The sequence below is a fragment of the Stomoxys calcitrans genome, chromosome 5, assembly GCF_963082655.1.
Source record: "Stomoxys calcitrans chromosome 5, idStoCalc2.1, whole genome shotgun sequence".
In the NCBI taxonomy this organism is placed as follows: domain Eukaryota; kingdom Metazoa; phylum Arthropoda; class Insecta; order Diptera; family Muscidae; genus Stomoxys; species Stomoxys calcitrans.
Window position 1 is genome coordinate 119,129,235 of NC_081556.1, and position 17,932 is coordinate 119,147,166.

Consider the following 17,932-nt stretch of genomic DNA (forward strand, 5'->3'; position numbering starts at 1 on the left):
TCAAGATAAATCGATTATTATCTATTATCGCATGATATCGATAACAATCTATTACAACCTTTGCACTGCAATTCTATCCAGAACATCTAAAACACGGCATATATTTTCTTTGTTTTACCTTTTATTGACACACGTGGAAGTCTTACATTATTATTTAGATACTCACCCCTCATATGATTGCCAAATTAAATGTCAACTCTTTAAATAAACAAGCAGTCAAGTTTTAATTTTATAAAAAAAAAGAAACAAATTGTAAAATACAACAGGCTTACAATGGTTGGTGGAGAAGGCAGTCGAGGCATACAAGTATTAAACATTTCCAATGTCAATGCTCAAGGTAAAACTGTGCTCAACGATGGTAAGCTGCTGGAGCTAATACAACAATACCCGTTTCTCTACAATCCTCGCGTCCGCCCCTATGGTGATTCTGACTATTCTATGTGGGCGTGGAAACGCATTAATGCCGCATTTAATCGCAACTATGAAAATGATCCATTTGCTGCATTTTCCATATCCGATTTGATGGACCGGTGGCAAGTGCTCAAACCACTTATACAGTGCTTGAGTAAAGCCTATGACTTAAATGCTATTCCCGCTTCTCTGCGACAATCTGTTCTCCAAATTAGTATCGAACTGGAGGATAGTTCAACAAACTGTTTACAGAAGCCAAATACTCCTATGCAAAATATGCTTATGGATAAAATGTCGGATATTAGTCAACTACCATTGGACAAGCGACTAAGTTTAGAAAGCGACATATTGAATTTTATACTTAAATCGGAGTTGGAATCTAAGCAAGCACATGCCCTGGATTTGAATGATGTGACACGCGCCAATCAGGAGGCAGATGAGTTTTTAAATGACATTGGTTTCAAACAAGTTTTGGAAATGGCATGGAAACAGCAAACTAATCTATTCAACATCAAGTCAGAGGATGGTGGCACATCAAATGGTATATATGTGCAAAACGGCTCACAAAACCGATGGATTCCCTTGACAGAGGCACATAAATTCATACGTCCTTGCTATGTCAGTCTTAAACGCATGAATCTCGAAGATTATATGCCGCTTTCCAAGATTAAGAAGGCCTACAGTAGAACTTTTATTAAAAGTGAATAATATTTGAGTTCTAGGTATATGCTAATTTCTAAGCTATAATTAAGGATTATGTACAAATTATAATAAGTATTTCACATAGATATTTTAACAACAGATTGATGAATAATACAAACCAATTTTAAGGTTTTTTTTTAAATAATTTTGATTGTCTATATAAGCCAAATTTCTTATTAAAAAGTCGTATAACATCATAATTTAAAAATTTTTTGCAACTTGATTGTAATGCCATATTTGAATATTTATTTACGTCGTATCACTTACATTCGATGTTCAAGTCCATATAGTTAACTAATTGGCCATTAATTTGGTGGCGGACATCTGGTTGTTATAACCACATACAAACTTCTTTTGGCTATCAAGGTCCTTCCTTTGCAAAGAGTCGATCGCAGGGGAGACGGGAATATCTTCTCTTAGTTGGTGTTCGAAATTACTTTGTTTTCGATAATCATTTTCGGATGGAGTCGCACTTTCATTGTCCATATAATAAATATAGTTGTGATGTTTAGTTGGCGTATATCTTTACGTCCTTAGAAGTAATTTCTTCAAATTCTCTTTTTTTCAAGGCTTAGATATAACCGTTTAGTTACAATATTTCCAATTAGCTTGCTGAAGAATTACAATTGCATTGTAATAGGGGAGGTGTGTACAATGGTCCATCTTTAGGGTAGGCATCACTTTTTATAGATAAAGTCCCGACGATACAACGGCGCAATGACATACCATTCCCACTTCATGGAAAATGCCGCGAAATACGTACTTGGGTACCAGAGGCCTCCCCAAAAAAACCCATGGTACGACCAAGAAAAATAAAAATGAGCCTCACTCTAACAGGTAAAAAAACATTAGGCAAAAAAATATTTATTTTTATTAATGACGTTGATAATCGAGCTTTTTTTAGTTCCCTATTTAGTCACTCATAGGTATATATCGCCAAGTGGCACCTTTTCTCCCATACCGAGACACTAATAAGAGTAAAAAATTATATCGCCTGAGATTGTTTTCAACTTGAGTTGAGCTTGAGTGTTGATTTAGTGAGACAATGTTTGCGGGGATGTACTGCATCATAAAAATGCTAACGGTTTTTCTTTAACAAACTAGTATGAGTGAAACTAATGAGAGGATAAATAACCGCGATAAGAGAAACACAAACCAAATGATCGAAAAGGCAAGGTAATGCAGATAGAACGCACACAATCAAACATATGCATAACAACATCAATGAAGTCACATATAAAAAAGGGACACAAAAAAATTATCAAATATGTGAGCGCCAGCGACAGTCATAGCTAATTAAAGTAAGCAAAAGTATTATTTGAATAGAAAGTCATTAAACGAAATCATCTAGAGCCGGACAATATCCTGTAACGGGGTCTCAAAAAGTTTTCAAGACTGAAAAAAGAAACCGCAAACAGACAAACCAAATGAAAAGCACGTCGCATGTGGTGTAGCCTATACACAAAAATGCACTGGCAGCAACAACCGATGGTTGATCTCAGTGCGATGAACAAATGAGTTTTGAAAAAGATTTTTGAGTTTGCTGCTAATACCATTGGTAAGTTGAATTTGAACAAGAGAAGTAAGTTTTTACTTGGTTCCTATAGCGTTTGTGGATCAATTAATCTTTTAGAGCCCTGTCAAATTGAGATGTTTGATATAGGTTAGGTTTAAGTGACAGTCTGTTATCAGACTCACTCAGACATTTTCGTCCATTGTGATGCCACAGGAACAGAAGAAGGAAGATGCCTACTAGTTCCTACCTGGATCTGGATGGTTCAACATCCAGATCGCTTTAAAAGCCATATAACTTGTGAATGTTCACATCCGCTAAATCAGACAGGTTCTCAAAGAAATGAGAAATTAAAGTGGCACTCCCTTTAAGTGCTAGTGCGGGACACACACACACACAGAAGGTGTTCTATACTCTCTTCTTCTTCGATGTCCTCACAGCTTTTGCAAAAGTCGTTGCTGGCAACCTTCAGTCTGTCAGCATGTTTTCCGATTAGATAGTGACTTGTCTTGACAGACACAATGACTGAGACATCAGTTCTAGCCAATGACAGCAAAGCAGTAGACCTCTCGGTTCTATCAGGAATAGTGTGACAGTAATATTTATCAAAAAGCGGATCAGGTAGGGTGTAATCCACACTGCCTGGAACATTGGATGCCGCATCAAGATAACAGTGTCCGTAGCCGCCACATGACCAATAAGAAAGCTTCTTCAATCTCACGGCAGTGGTCACTGCAATTTGGGTAGCCACAATGTCCAGAGGCATAAGATGTAGCATTAAATTCAGTGCATCAGATGGTGTCGTCTTCAGTGCGGCTGTGATGGATCCGGTTAAGTATTGAGTAGGTGGACTTTTGAAGCACCGTCCGTCAGGTATTTCGCGCTTTCTGTAAATGGAACATTCTCTACACCCAAGGAGATAGGTTCCAATGTAGGCAACTTGTATCCCTGCTGAAAATAACTACTTCTGTCTTGCACGGATTTATACCTAGACCACTTTGCTGTTGCACGTATATATCTCTTAGAGTGCTGGGAAACTTTCTCCTAATTGCAATTGTAACGTCATCAGCGTACGCGGCCACTTTTACGCCTTTTTCTTCCAGAGACGTAATATATAGTTAATGACTATATTCCAAAGTAGAGGAGATAGTCCACCTCCTTGAGGTGTTTCTCTGCCGACCCATCTTTTTAGATCCACAGATCCCAAGCCTTTAGTAAGTAAGTTATTAATAAACTTTCTTACAGTAGAGTTGATGCCTAGAAACTCCAACTCCTACATGATTGACGTCGGTTTTACATTGTTGAAAGCACCTTTAATGTCAAGAAATACATTGTATATTCCTTGACAGCCGAGTAGGTCGTGAAAGGCTGTTTCAATGGATTTGCCTTTACTATATGCATGCTGCTGCCGCGACATGCGATCTCCAGGGATCTTTGCCTTAAGATATGTTTCTATCAACCTCTTAAGAGTCTGCAGCATATAGGATAACAGACTAATAGGACGAAAATCTTTCGCCTTCGTGAGGTAGGGTTTTTCTGCATTCCCACATGTATATATGAGATTCTGAGATTCTGCTTGTAATTCAACCGATGATACATCAGGCCCTGGCGACTTAAAGGAGTGGAAACTTCTTATCGCCCAAACAATTTTCGACTGACATATGACGAATGAATGTAGACCAGTAGTCGTTGTAGCAGTGTGTTGTACACTGAGGCGGTGCCGATGGAGAACTCCATCGGGTCAATCCGGTACGTACAACCGGCTGCCATGGGATTGATGCATACTAGTGACAACCTCTTCTGGCGTCACGTTGTCCGTTGGAGAATTTTTTGGGAAATGTGTATCAACGAGTAGTTCTAGTGTTTCCTCACTAGACATTGTCCGTACATTATCTGACTTCTGAAAATACCCCGCCGTAATAGGTCTCGAGGACAGGGGAATCTTCCTTAGCCTAGAGGAATTCTACCCAGGACTTGTTCTGAGCCTTTCTAAGCTCGCCCTTATATTTCCTCTGCTCAGTCTTATAGATGTCCCAATCGTGTGGTGCTTTTTTGCTCGGTTGAAGAGTTTTCTGCAGTCCTTCCTTAGACCAACCAGCTCTGGAGTCCACCATGGCGGTCGATGTTTGCCCCTTGGCTTGGCGCTAGGGCATGCTGACACAAGCGAGTCATTTAGGGCCTTCGTGATCCGCTTGACCATTATGTCTATATCCTCCGTAGTTTCCACTTCCTTTTCTGGTCTGGAAGGGATAGTCGTGCAGAATTTGTGCCGAAATTTATCCCAATCAACCTTTTTTCTGTTCAGCCGAGGGACCACTACTTCAGTATTTTCTCCAAGGCTGAAACTAATATAACGATGATCAGAGAAGCTGTGGTCATCCAACACTTCCTAGTCGCATATTCTTCCACTTACAGCCTACACTATTTTGGTTGTTATGTAGAGTACCATTGACCAATTTGACAAATTCCGCCTAAGAAGGTTCATGGTGAACCCAAAATCGCGATACGGATAGCCAGTCAAATGTTTTCAGCAACACCACACTTTTGCTGACTTTTAAATGTTTTTGGCTATGCTACTCTTTTTATAAGAAGGCATTAAACAAAATGGTATAGAGCCGGACAATATCCTGGAATGGAATCTCAATAAGATTTTAAGACCGAAAAAATAAAGCTCAAACAGACATATTCTACTAAACATTATCCCATGGCAGCCGATTGTACGTACCGGATTGACCGGATGAAGTCCTTCATCGGCAAGGGCTGCCGCCTCAGTGTACAACACACTGCTACAACAACAACTAAACTTAGCAAAACTCAATTTTATAGCTATAGGAATTATAAATTAATTTTTATTTATAACAATGCTGCAATTTGTTTTGTAACATATTTTTCTCTTTTTTTATTTTTTTAATTTTCGTTATTGCAAAAGAATGCATATACATATGTACTAAAAACAAATTAAAAAAATGTTTGAATCAAGTAAAAAAATAACAATTCTTTTACGGAGGCAGCATACTTTTTCGTTTTTTTTTTTGTATCGTAATTCGAATTTTGTTTCATATATAAAATATACATATACATACATACATACATGTTAAGCATAATATTGTGAACATTAATGTAAATATGAAGGTTTGCATTGCTTTTAAATGTTATTATGAATGGATCTTGTGTGTAAAGATATCGTTTTATAAAAGAAAAGTATTATCATTGCATTACACTATGCAACATACATAATTTTAAATACACATACATATGTATAAATACACATATGTAAGTTATAAAAGAAATCTCCATCATGGATTGATTGTTTGTATGTGTCTTCTGCATGGACCCAAAGACGGTTGAAGTAATTTTCTTCTTGCTAATAGGATGCTTATTTTTCGGTATTTGAAAGGGGGCGTACCTTTACTTCATAAAACTAACGTCGGGTGAAACAATTTAATAATTATTCGGTGGGTACGTACAACCCGTGGCACGTACCGAACAGGCACGATGCCTGACTGAAGGACAAAAGCATTGGCCTTTGCATTTTCAACGATCTTATGATATAATCAGCAGCTTGTGACAGGAGGACAGAACGCCTGGATTCGAATCCTGGCGAGACCATCAGAAAAAAATTTCAGCGGTGGTTTTCCCCTCCTAATGCTGGCAACATTTGTGAGGTACTATGCCATGTAAAAACTTCTCTCCAAAGAGGTGTCGCACTGCGTCACGCTGCTCGGACTCGACTATAAAAATGAGGCCCCTTATCATTGACCTTAAAACTTAAATCGAACTGCACTCATTGATATGTGAGAAGCTTGCTCCTGTTCCTTAGTGGAGTGTTCATGGGCAAAATTTGCAATTTTGTGACAGAGGGAGCCAAGCATCGTTTCCAGGCGGAGATTAATGCCATACTTAAGACTCCTAAGATCACAAGGCCTAGGAATTCTAAGCTGGGAATAACTGGATATATGGATAGTTAGGGAACCTCAGGGCAAGACATATTCATTTACACTCAAAATTTTGTTGTTTGGCAACTAGTGGCAGTTTGAGTGTACTATCTGTCCAAATCAGTGATTAGTACAACTCTGATTTTGTGTATGTTACTAGTTCGCGCCATTTTTCGTTAATTATAATACACACACAACCAAAACTCATTGACAGATGGTGCACTTCGCGAGAAAAAATTGTATTCAGATGTTTACGGTACACTACCTGGTAATTATGTCATGCCTCAGGGTGCTTAGCATGATATAACTACCAGGTACTGTACCGTAAACAGCTGAGTATATTTTTTTCTCGCGAAGTCCACTATCTGCCAAAGAGTTTTGGATGTGTGTGTGTATTATAAGTAAGAACCATACACACATAATCAACAAAAAATGGCGCGAACTAGTAACATACACAAAATCAGAGTTGCCCTAATCACAGATTTTGGCAGATAGTGTATTCAACATTTTGTTATTGGGCAACTGGCACTACATGTAAATGAATATATCTTGGTGCTTAGATTAAATTTGTTTTGGTCTAAATTGTGTGACAATATTGAGCTGTGTTGAGTACCGGACACTAAAGTCCTAAACAGTTGAAAAATGCAACTCTGCAAACAAATGTTAAAAAAGCAAAAAAAAAACACCAAAAACACATCGTGAGAAGACAAGGCTATTACTGAAAGGAAGCAAGAAGGAGGTCAGTATAGCTATTGGTATCATAACGGGATACATAGGACTACGAGCTCACTTATGTAAAATCGGTGCGGGGAAGATGATGAGACGTTGGAGCATTTCCTTTGTCATTGCCTGGCTTTCTCGTCTAACAGATACCGCCACTTAGGTGGAGACACAATATGGATATCAAATGAAAGGTATTATAGACTAGGAAAACATCGAATATCGTATTAAAATGGGTCAAGTACCCAGCGGGCTTCCCCAACCCCAAAACTCATCTAAACAGGTATATTCGACTTTCGTGTCAATATGGGAATCAAATAAAAGGTATTTGGCAGTAGATTACAAATATGGCATATAAAATTAGGACCAAGTAATGGGTGGTAGTATCGATATTTGGGTCAAAATGTCTATGGTGCCATTTCTCCCTTAAAAAAAAAACTTCTCATTACCCTAATTTTCAAAAAACAGATCTCAGAGATTGGTAGTGCGATTCGTTCGAAATTTGTATTGCATTCTTACAGTCACCTAAAACAAAACATGGTTTCTATTGTTGGGCTTGGGTTCCTCAGGGTACACCCAAAACCCGTCAAAAGGAAAAATAGACCAATCACAACAATATAGGGCTTAAACGAAAGGTGCACGAAAGAAAAAAAAAACAAATTAGATATACAATATGTTTGGGGGTTGCCCCACCCCAAAATACCTTCCTTATCGGACGTATTTACCGACTATTGTAATATGTGACTTATATACAAGCTATTTTGGAGTATAGTGCGAAATTGATACTCAATTTTGGCACAAAGACCCTGGGGTCCACCCCACCCTCAAACAGAACATAGTTACCGATCATGTCACTATGGGGCTCAAATAAAATATATTTGAAAGTAGAGCACGAACCTTTTATTTATTTTAAGTGCCAAGTGTTTGGTTGGCCACTCCACCCTCGAAAAGAGGAAATAGTTACCGATCATGCCACTATGGGGCTCACATAAAATGTATTTGAAAGTAGAGCACGAAGCTTATAAAGAGGAAATTTTTACTAATACGGTAATATAGGACTTAAAAGAAAGGGATTTGGGAGTAGAGTAAAAATTTGCCCAGAAACCGAACAGGTGCAAACTTCTCACACATCAATGAGTGCTTTTGGATTCAAGTTGAAACTCAATGATAAGGGACCTTTTTTATTGCCGAATCCTCTTTGGGGAGAATGCCATGATGCATGGCATGGCACCATGTCACCAGCATTAAGAGAGGATAACCACCGCTTTAAATTTGTCCGATGTTCTCGCCAGGATTCGAACGCAGGCGTTCAGCGTCATAGGCGGACATAGGCTACAATACAACGAATACAAAAACCACATTCAGAGCGAAGTTTCTCCACCTTAAAAAAATATTAGATAGTTAAAGAGAGGGCAGCGGAGCGGGGCCGGTTCGGCTAGTCAAGAATAAAATAATAACAATCCAGGTCAGGATTTCTATTTTTTTTTTAATTTTTCAATATCAGTTCTTTATACCAAATATCGCTTTCACTTTTTAATTATGGTATCACTAAATTTGGTATTTGAAAAAAATGATTTATATGTATGTGTGTTGTGTTGTTGTGTAATATTTTTGTTTGCTTATTTTGAGTGTGTGAGAGAAAGAGAGAGAAAAAGTAAGTAGTAAATATTTTTGTTGTTTAGTGTTTATGTTCTATTTTTTTTTTTTTTTTTGGAAAGACGATTAAAGAACGAATATATTTAGAGAAGTCCATTTCTGTAGCAGAGTTCGATATAAACATAAAAAATTTTTTTCAATATAAAATAAATAAAAGTTAATAAACGACCTCCAGCAATGTTAAAGAGTTAAACACAAGTGCAATTCATTCTTTGAAAATCAATCTTTTCAATCGATTACTCTGTCAATATAATTAGCCCTTTATGCGCAATCGACGACAAAGGCATCAAAGGCAGTTAGGTTATTAAAAATTTATTTTTTTTGCGATACTGAATCTCGTTGCCTTTACAACAAAAGAAAAGCATAAAAATATACAATATTTAAATCTAAAAAAAAATCATCAGCTAAATTAATTAAATATCATTTCAATATAACACAATTTAAAAATCAAAGTTAAATATTTGTTGGCTTATTATTTTTTTACAACCTTATATTATAAGTAGAATACACATTGTACTCGTTCATTTTCGTTTCTATGCTTGTTCGTCTCCAAGAAGTTGCAAAAACAATATGCTGCTGCTGCATTGAAAAAAATAGTATACACAAGAGAGAAAGAGAGAGAGAGAGAGAGTTTAGCTAAGCAAAAATATGCCAGACTCATTTCTTTATCAGGCGAAAATTTTCTCTTCAATTTGCAGCAGCTTGCAATCAAACACACTTCTCAGAGTAGCACAACAAGTATAACTAACACAATAAAAGTTATAAACAAAAACATATGTATACAAAATAATATATATATATGTAAATAAAAAAATAAATGTAACAAACACATGTACAGCAGGAACGAAAGGTAGATTAGGTAGGGATGATTTTTTTTCTTTCTGTAAGGTACTTCGCAACCGAATTCAGGGAACTAACTGAACGAATGAATGCACTTCAAAACAATTGATCGGCCAAAGTACCTATAAATGTGGCTAAATTCATGGCAGAACCTTCTTTGAACTTAAGACCTACAGTTTTGCCATAGGCCTGTATGAATATGGCTCGAACAGCATTTAAGCGCTTCTTTCGCCTAAAAATATGAAAAAATAAGAAAATAAGAACAGGTTATCAATGTTTTTATGTTTACTTACATCAAAGTCGTAGTTTTACTAGCACTGAACATATCCTTGTCATTGATAACATTTGTAATGAAATTAAATCCATTGTTGATACTGCCTATACTTGCATTGCTGCCATTACTGGGTGTATTTGAGAAATTGTTGCTACCGTTGCCCGTAGAACTAGCACCTCCTCCACTTCCAATACCGACACCACTACCACCACCACTACTACAATATCCATTTCCGGCCATTATATAGTGGCCACTATTACCACTGTTGCAAGATGTTACAGAATTGCCATCAGACTGTTGTTGTGATATAAAATGCATCATATAGCTTCCATTCATCATTGAATCTATGGACCCCGTATCGGTAACAACTTGCCAACTGCCATTAGACGATGTGGACTCTTGCCTTTGACGTGTAGCACTTACACCTGGTACTGATATAGGACTAGTTTTCGATCTAAAACAAACCAAAAGGCATTAAAATTTATTACCAAAACAATGATTGAGTTAGAAAATTCAATGAATAATTGATAATAATTAAAACAAACGGATTCTGCTAAAAATTTATTCAACATACCAAACTTCTGTCAAACCAGCAAAAATTAAAGCATCTAGGAACCGAACAAGAATGATCGAGAGACGGGTTTACATGGGAGCTATATCAGGTTATAGACCGATTTCGGTCGTAAATGGCACAGTTGTTGGAAGTCATAACGAAACACTACATGCGAAATTTTAGCTATATCGGACAAAAATTGTGGCTTCCAGGGGCTCAAGAAGTCAAATCGGAAGATCAGCTTATATGGGAGCTATATCAGGTTACAGACCGAATTTGGCCGTACTTAGCACAGTTATTGGAAACCATAAAAGAACATCATATGCAAAATTTCAGCCATATCGGACAAAAATTGAGACTTTCAGAGACTCAAGAAGTCAAATCGGGAGATCGGTTCATATGGGAGTTATATCAGTTTATAGACCGATTTGGACCGTAATTAGAACAATTGTAGGAAGTCATAAAGTCATAACATGCAAAATTTCAGCCAAATCGCACAAAAATTGCTGTTTCCAGGTTCTCAAGAAGCCAAATCGGACAATCGGTTTAGCTATATCAGGTTATAGACCGATTTTGTCCGTAGTTGGCACAGTTGTTGGATGTCATAACGAAACACTGTATGCAAAATTTTAGCCATATCGAACAAAAGTTGCGGCTTACAGAAGCTCAGTCAAATCGGGCAGTGGGTTTATATAAGAGCTATATCAGGTTATAGACCGATTTGGACCGTACTTGCCATAGTTATTAAAAGTCATAACGGAACACTACATGCAAAATTTCAGGCAAATCGGACAAAAATTGGGGCTTCAGGGGCTCAAGAAGTCAAATCGGGAGATAAGTTTATATGAGAGCTATATCAGATTATAGACCGATTTGGACCGTATTTTAAACAGTTATTGGAAGTTATAAAAGAACACCACGTGCAAAATTTCAGTTATATCGGACAAAAATTGCTGCTTCCAGGGGCTCAAGAAGTCAAATCGGGAAATCGGTTTATATGGGAGCTACATCAGGTTCTTAACCGATTTGGACCGTTCTTGGCAGTTATTGGTAGCCGTAACGGAACACTACATGCAAAATTTCAGCCAAATCGGACCAAAATTGCGGCTTACAGGGGCTCAAGAAGTCAATCGGGAGATCGGTTTATATGGGAGCTATATCTAAATCTGAACCGATATAGTCCATTTGCAACCCCCAACGACCTACATCGATATTAAGTATATGTCCAAAATTTCAAGCGGCTTGCTTTACGCGTTCGACCTCTATCGTGATTTCAACAGACGGACGGACGAACATGGCTAGATCGATACAGAACGACTAGACGATCAAGAATATTAATACTTAATGGGGTCTTAATCGAATATTTCGAAATGTTACAAACGGAATGACTAGATAAGTATACCCCCATCCTATATTGGTAGGTATAAAAATAAAGGGTGCTTCCATGTCGCATAGGTCGATTCGGATTCAAATTTTGTTCGCGTACTTTTTCAGTAAAAATTTGCAGGAGAGTAGATACGTTCTAGCAGAGGTTAGCATGTCCGCCTATGACGCTGAATGCCTGGGTTCGAATCCTGACGAGACCATCAGAAAAATTTTTCAGCGGTTTTGCCTTTACGGGTTTTTGGTGAACTAAAGTGCATAAAATCTAGTGTGAAAAGCACTAAGTTGACATCTCTGCTCCTCGGTCCATGAATGGACCTCGTAGTGACTTAAATTTGCCATAAAAATTGCAAGTTGTCATCAGATGAGAAAGTGAAGTGTCATCCGTGCAGTGATTTTTTTTTACTATTTATTTGAATAAAACAATCTGTTTTAAAGTCCGTTCAGATATAAGTCTCATATACATATATATTTATATATTGCCCGAATTTATAATTGTAGGGTAGGTGTAGGGTATTATATAGTCGGCCCCGTCCGACTTTTGCCTTTCCTTACTGGTTTTTATATAAATTTGTGCACACATTTTTGAGTACGTGAAAACTCTTATAAACACCCCAGTGATAATGGGCAAGTAAATCTGCCAGCATAAATACCTTTTAGGATTTGGTGAACGACTCGTTAAAGGATTCATAACCATATTATTGCATGATGATTGTTGTTGTTGTTGTGCTGTAACTGTTGCGGCGGCTGTTGTAGTCGTCGTCGTCGTTGCAGTTGCATAAAAATTATCCGTTATGGACATATCACAGTTGGAACTATTGGAAAAACTATCATTGCTGTCTTGATCGTAACTTAAAATAAAGTCTCTACAAGAAAAAAAAAAAAAACAAAAAGAAAAAAATTTGCTGGCTTATTTCGTTATTCAACAAAGCAAATCATTGGCTACTTACTCTTTAAGTGGTTCATCATCACAGCAATCAGACTTAATAACAATAACACTACTACTACCACTACTACTAGAGGTTTTAGTACGTTTTCTAAAAAAGGAAGGAAAAAAAATTGCAATTAGAATTAATTGATATACACAATTAGGATAGCAATTAGGCCCACTCTAGTTGGGACTATTTAACTTCCATACATACCTATGTTCTACAATACTAAATTCTTCATCCGTTATATATTTAAGCACATGAAAACAAAAGAACATAATGTCTTCGCCTCTCTTTAGACGATCGGGCAGTTGATGGCCAAACAAATACCAGTCGTAGGCCAATGTTAAATAAGCCATTTGTAGGGCATTCAAATTTTGATGTATCAGACCATCGGCCCACAGCGATAGACGTACAAGCGATATAAACAAAGGCGTACGATCCCAGCCGCTTATGCAGTGTATCAACAGACCAGAATTCTCCTCTTGTATGTATTTCAAACAGGCCTTGAGATAGTTTTGAGTTATAAGCACCAAATCCCATTGTTTATAGTCATTCCAGTGTATATTCAAATCGGCAGTCGGACCCATTTTGGGTACATTTATAATGGCATCGTTGAATGATTGCTTCCAATTGTAGTAGAGGTTCTTGGCCATATAGTTATTGTCACGAAATTTTTTAAAAAACTCACAGCCTGGATAGGGAAGCGATAGGATATTGAATTCTTCATAATGATTTTCGGGATCAGCCTTTTCAGATGAGGACACCCTATTAAAAAAAAAATTAAATACAAAAATAAGCTATGTTTCTAACATATTTCAAGATTTTTCTCCATAAATAGATAAACAAGACACTTACGCCATAAAGTATTTGATTTTCCTCTTCTCCACCATCAAGTCTACTATGGTGGTTACATTCAGAGCATTCAACAGCTGAATGTCACTCTTAATCACTTCGTCATATGAAAACGGCGAAGATTCATTTAAGGCATGATTCATCAAAGAGTCTTCATTGTTGTCGTTGTTCTCATCATCGACAATATGATTCCCCCGATCACTGTAATTGGTGCCATTCAAGCAATCATAGGCATAATCGACCACCTTGCGTCCATATGTCTCCGGCATTACAGATATGGTGGCCGATCGACATATGTATTTGCCTCGATACATGATGACGGGAACGGCAAAACGTTGACGACACCTTGCATACTTGGCCATGGTAATGAGTTCACGTATTTTATTTGCATCATACAAATCCTCATAGATGGTATGCTGCGGATATGAGGAACCTCCACTTCCATTGGCAGGCATCATTAGCGGTGATGCTGGGCTCTGTTGGGGATATTGCATCTGTGTTGGAAAATATGATGGATGGGTGGTGCCGGTAGTATTTTGCGCTGATATGGAATCGTTGGCAAATGTCACAAATGCATGTATGCCATTATTGGTCGTTCCCATATTAAGGGAGCCTGAGGAAGAACCATTGGTGCTGGTGGCCGAGTTGTGGTGAAAACCATTGCTACTAATGCTACTACCATTGTGTTGTGCAGTTGTTGTTATTGTTGTTGCATTAAAGCCGTTCTGTGTGAATATATTCGTATTATTGGCGGTGATCGTAGAGGCCATGTGACCATGTTCGTATTCCGGTATAAATATTCGTCCCGGATAACGAGGGCTAAGGATCCCATTGCTGTTTTCAAGCTCGATAAGGGTGTAGTCTTGTTTAAATAGGAATTCGCATTTTCTTGTAATTTGTTCCTCCTGGAAAAAGAAAAATTAAAAAGTAGGCTTTAAATTTTCTACAGATCTCTAAATTTTCAAAAACGTAAGACCCCGTTGATTGTTGCATTGGTTTAAGCGAAATTTTGTTTGCACACTTATGGTAACTCAAAAGGTAGGAATCTGTGCACAGTTCAGAAATCACCCTGACATGTAACACTATCAAGACCAATCCCATGGCAGCCGGTTGTACGCACCGGATTGACCCGATGGAACCCTCATCGGCAAGGGCTGCCGCCACAGTGTACGTGTTCGTCTTTTTTCGTCATGGGAGAGGCACATCCCGGAGTGCCTTCTGCTTCTGGTCCGTGCCGAGATTAAAAAGAACTCCGGACCCTGGTTCTGTTCGGCTTGCCAAAACCGCCTCCATCATCGGTCGGTGTCGGTGAGGTGCAACCGGTGCATGGAGTGGGTACATTTCCGATCTTGCTCTGGCCTCACTTCACTGCGGGAATATAGTCATACTGGATATGTTGCAAGGTGCCGTGCGAACATAGCAAGCGTTATCTTCGTCGGACTATGTGACCCCCCGACCTCTCCCGTGCGGAAATATGCGCAATAACAGCATCCTAGCTCCAATATTGCCAGGCCAGTGCCGGGAAATGCATCATTTTTGCAACTATACTGCAACGGTCTCCGTGGCAAGATCGATGAGATTGTGGATTCCATGAGTCGGTCGCAGCGATCCAGGAGACAAAGCTGGCCAACACCTGCAGCTTGCAAAGTTGTCACGGATACAATGTGCTTCAACCGTCAATTTATTGTGCATCCCAAGAGTGTCAGGGCAAGGAGGAGAGCCATTCGCTGGCGAAATTACGAATGTCATCCGTGGCGCCAAATCAGGGCGTTGGGCCCCGACGGAATCTCCACATTGATGTTGAAGAGTCTGGATTCACCTGGAGTTGAGTACCTTACTATTGTCCTCAACCTGTCCTTGAACACTCTTATAGTTTTCGATGTCTGGAAAATGGGCAGAGTGATCCCGCTACTGAAGCCTGGAAAGACCACGAGTTTGGGGGAGTCGTACTGACCGATATCCCTTCTCTCACCAGTAGCAAAGACGCTTGAGGCATTACTCCTCTCGAGCCCCGTAGGAGAATTTCCATTCGCCGAGCATCAACATGGATTTCGAAGACTGCATAGAACAACAACAGCTTAGGGTGCCATCACCGCACACATTTGCCGTGGCTTCAATCAGCCTAGGCCATGTGATAGGACGGTCTTCGTGGCACTGGACCTATCGAAGGCATTCGACACATTCGCCAACACGTCCCTCCAGCCAGACCTGAAACCCTGGGTGGCGAATTATCTGTGTGGTCGCAAGTCATTTGTGGAATAAGAAGAAGGATAAGAAGTCGAAGCACCGTAGAGTGAAACAGGGAGTTCGCCAAGGTGGAGTGATATCTCCGGCACTGTTTAACCTCTACCTATCCTCCATTTCATCCTCTCCAGACGGCATAGAGATCGTATCATATGCGAACGATTATACGATCATGGCATTGTTGACACCCCCACCCATTGTTGACATCTGCGAACGGTTAAACGTTTACCTCAACGAACTTGCCTCATTTCGCTGCGAAATCTGAAGATATCTACCACCAAATCTTCAGCCAAATTGTTCACTACAAATACGCGTGAGGTGAATACTGAACTGACTGTCGATGGAGAAATGATTCCGACCATCAAGTGTCCCAAAATACTTGGCGTCACATTTGACAGCTCTTACACATTCTCCCCACGTGCCACAGCAATTTGCGATAAAGTCAAAAGTCGAAACAAGGTCTTCAAGTCACTTGCTGGCAGCACTTGGAGTGCAGACAAAGAAACCTAGTTGACCAAGTACAAAGCAATTGGCCGCTCTGGGGTAAGTTATGCAGTGCCAGTGTGGTCTCGTCAACTTTGTGACACGCAGTGGAATAATATTCAGATCTGTCAGAAAGACGCCCTCCGAACTGCGACGGGCTGTCTCCTCAGTTCTCATGTGGACCACCTCCAGCAAGAGACAAAGATCGTACCAGTGCGAAGACATAACTACATGCTGTGTATGCAATACCTTTTGGGCTGTTATCGCAGAGACGACCCAAATCATCATCTTGTGGATAGATATCCACCGCCCAGAATCCTTTAGGTAGATCTACGTGATCTAGTGGTCAAGTGGGTCATTCATGCAGACACGGTAAATGGCTACCGGGTGAATGTAGTCCTTGGAGAACGATCGCCTATCATTGCACCCGAAGAAATTGACCTCCCCCGGCAAACCAGAGTTCTGGCTCAATTACGTTCCGGCAGATGCAGCCGCCTCAACTCCTACATAGCAAGTATTTATGCCGACGTGCAAGATGTATGTCCCGATTGTAACCAGGGACCGCACGATACACGTCACCTGTTTAACTGCCCAGCCAGACCCACTATGTGTCTTAAATAAAAGGTCGGAGATAGTAAACTACAAATTTGATATTTATGTATGGCTGGCTGGGTGTTTGTGCCGCTACAACTACCAAAAATCTGAAACAAACATATAAGCCGACAGGGGCAATATGGGATTCTAAAAAAATATTTGTTTTTTTTTGCAGAGGAAAAACATTTTTAATTGTTTTTTAAATATTTATGGTGTGGATCATTCGCATTTTTACATTAACAACCCGGAAACAAATGAGAAAATCCCCAAGTCAAGATTCCTAGCTAACATTTTTTAATTAATTAATTATATAAATACATACATCTCGATTTATTGATGTATATGTTCTCGTATGTTTGCATGTAAAACCCAATCAATATATATTCTCAATGTCAACTAGAAATATGCATCATGAATGTTCAATGAACGAGAATATAAACGCTCGCTTTGTTTTCGTCGTTATAAATAACAAAGATTTATTGCGAAACAATTTTCCCGGCTATTTTTGTTTGTTTGGCTTGAACTCTCCACAATTAAGGTAAACAACGCGGTACAATGACACATGCTGAAATCAGAATTCAACTACCAGCGACGTCATCTCTTAACACATTGAACTGCATGGCATGGACACGAAGTGCGAAGGGAGAACAAGAAGAAATCGCATAACGTCAATAGAGTAATAATTTTGGTAAACAATTTTTTTTTAATTTTTTGTTGAAACATTGGTTATATATGTAGTTCGGAATTAGTTATCAAAAGGACCGATATTCAATCCAATCTTCCAATCTTTTCGCAGATCTCAGCAATCCTGTGTTCCGATTGTAGGCCGATCTCCGGATA

At 38.9% G+C, this 17,932-nt stretch overlaps 2 protein-coding genes across 2 annotated transcripts in view; one reads left to right on the forward strand and one right to left on the reverse strand.

Annotated features, from left to right (window-relative positions):
* The first annotated feature begins 173 nt into the window (after window positions 1-173).
* On the forward strand, window positions 174-5,305 carry LOC106090010 (uncharacterized). The gene has a single exon (XM_013256044.2). The coding sequence runs from the start codon at window positions 274-276 to the stop codon at window positions 1,117-1,119; it is 846 nt and encodes a 281-aa protein (XP_013111498.2). The 5' UTR covers window positions 174-273; the 3' UTR covers window positions 1,120-5,305.
* A 3,836-nt stretch (window positions 5,306-9,141) lies between these two features.
* The window catches only part of LOC106090018 (myotubularin-related protein 14), a 36,849-nt gene continuing 28,058 nt past the window's right edge, over window positions 9,142-17,932 (reverse strand). Inside the window, exons 2-7 of the mRNA XM_013256052.2 lie at window positions 13,775-14,676; window positions 13,130-13,684; window positions 12,938-13,024; window positions 12,641-12,853; window positions 10,071-10,505; window positions 9,142-10,009 (exon numbers count right to left, since the gene is read on the reverse strand). Of these exons, the coding sequence (XP_013111506.2) occupies window positions 9,874-10,009; window positions 10,071-10,505; window positions 12,641-12,853; window positions 12,938-13,024; window positions 13,130-13,684; window positions 13,775-14,676 (2,328 nt within the window). The 3' untranslated portion in view covers window positions 9,142-9,873. The remainder of the gene's footprint in view (window positions 10,010-10,070; window positions 10,506-12,640; window positions 12,854-12,937; window positions 13,025-13,129; window positions 13,685-13,774; window positions 14,677-17,932) is intronic.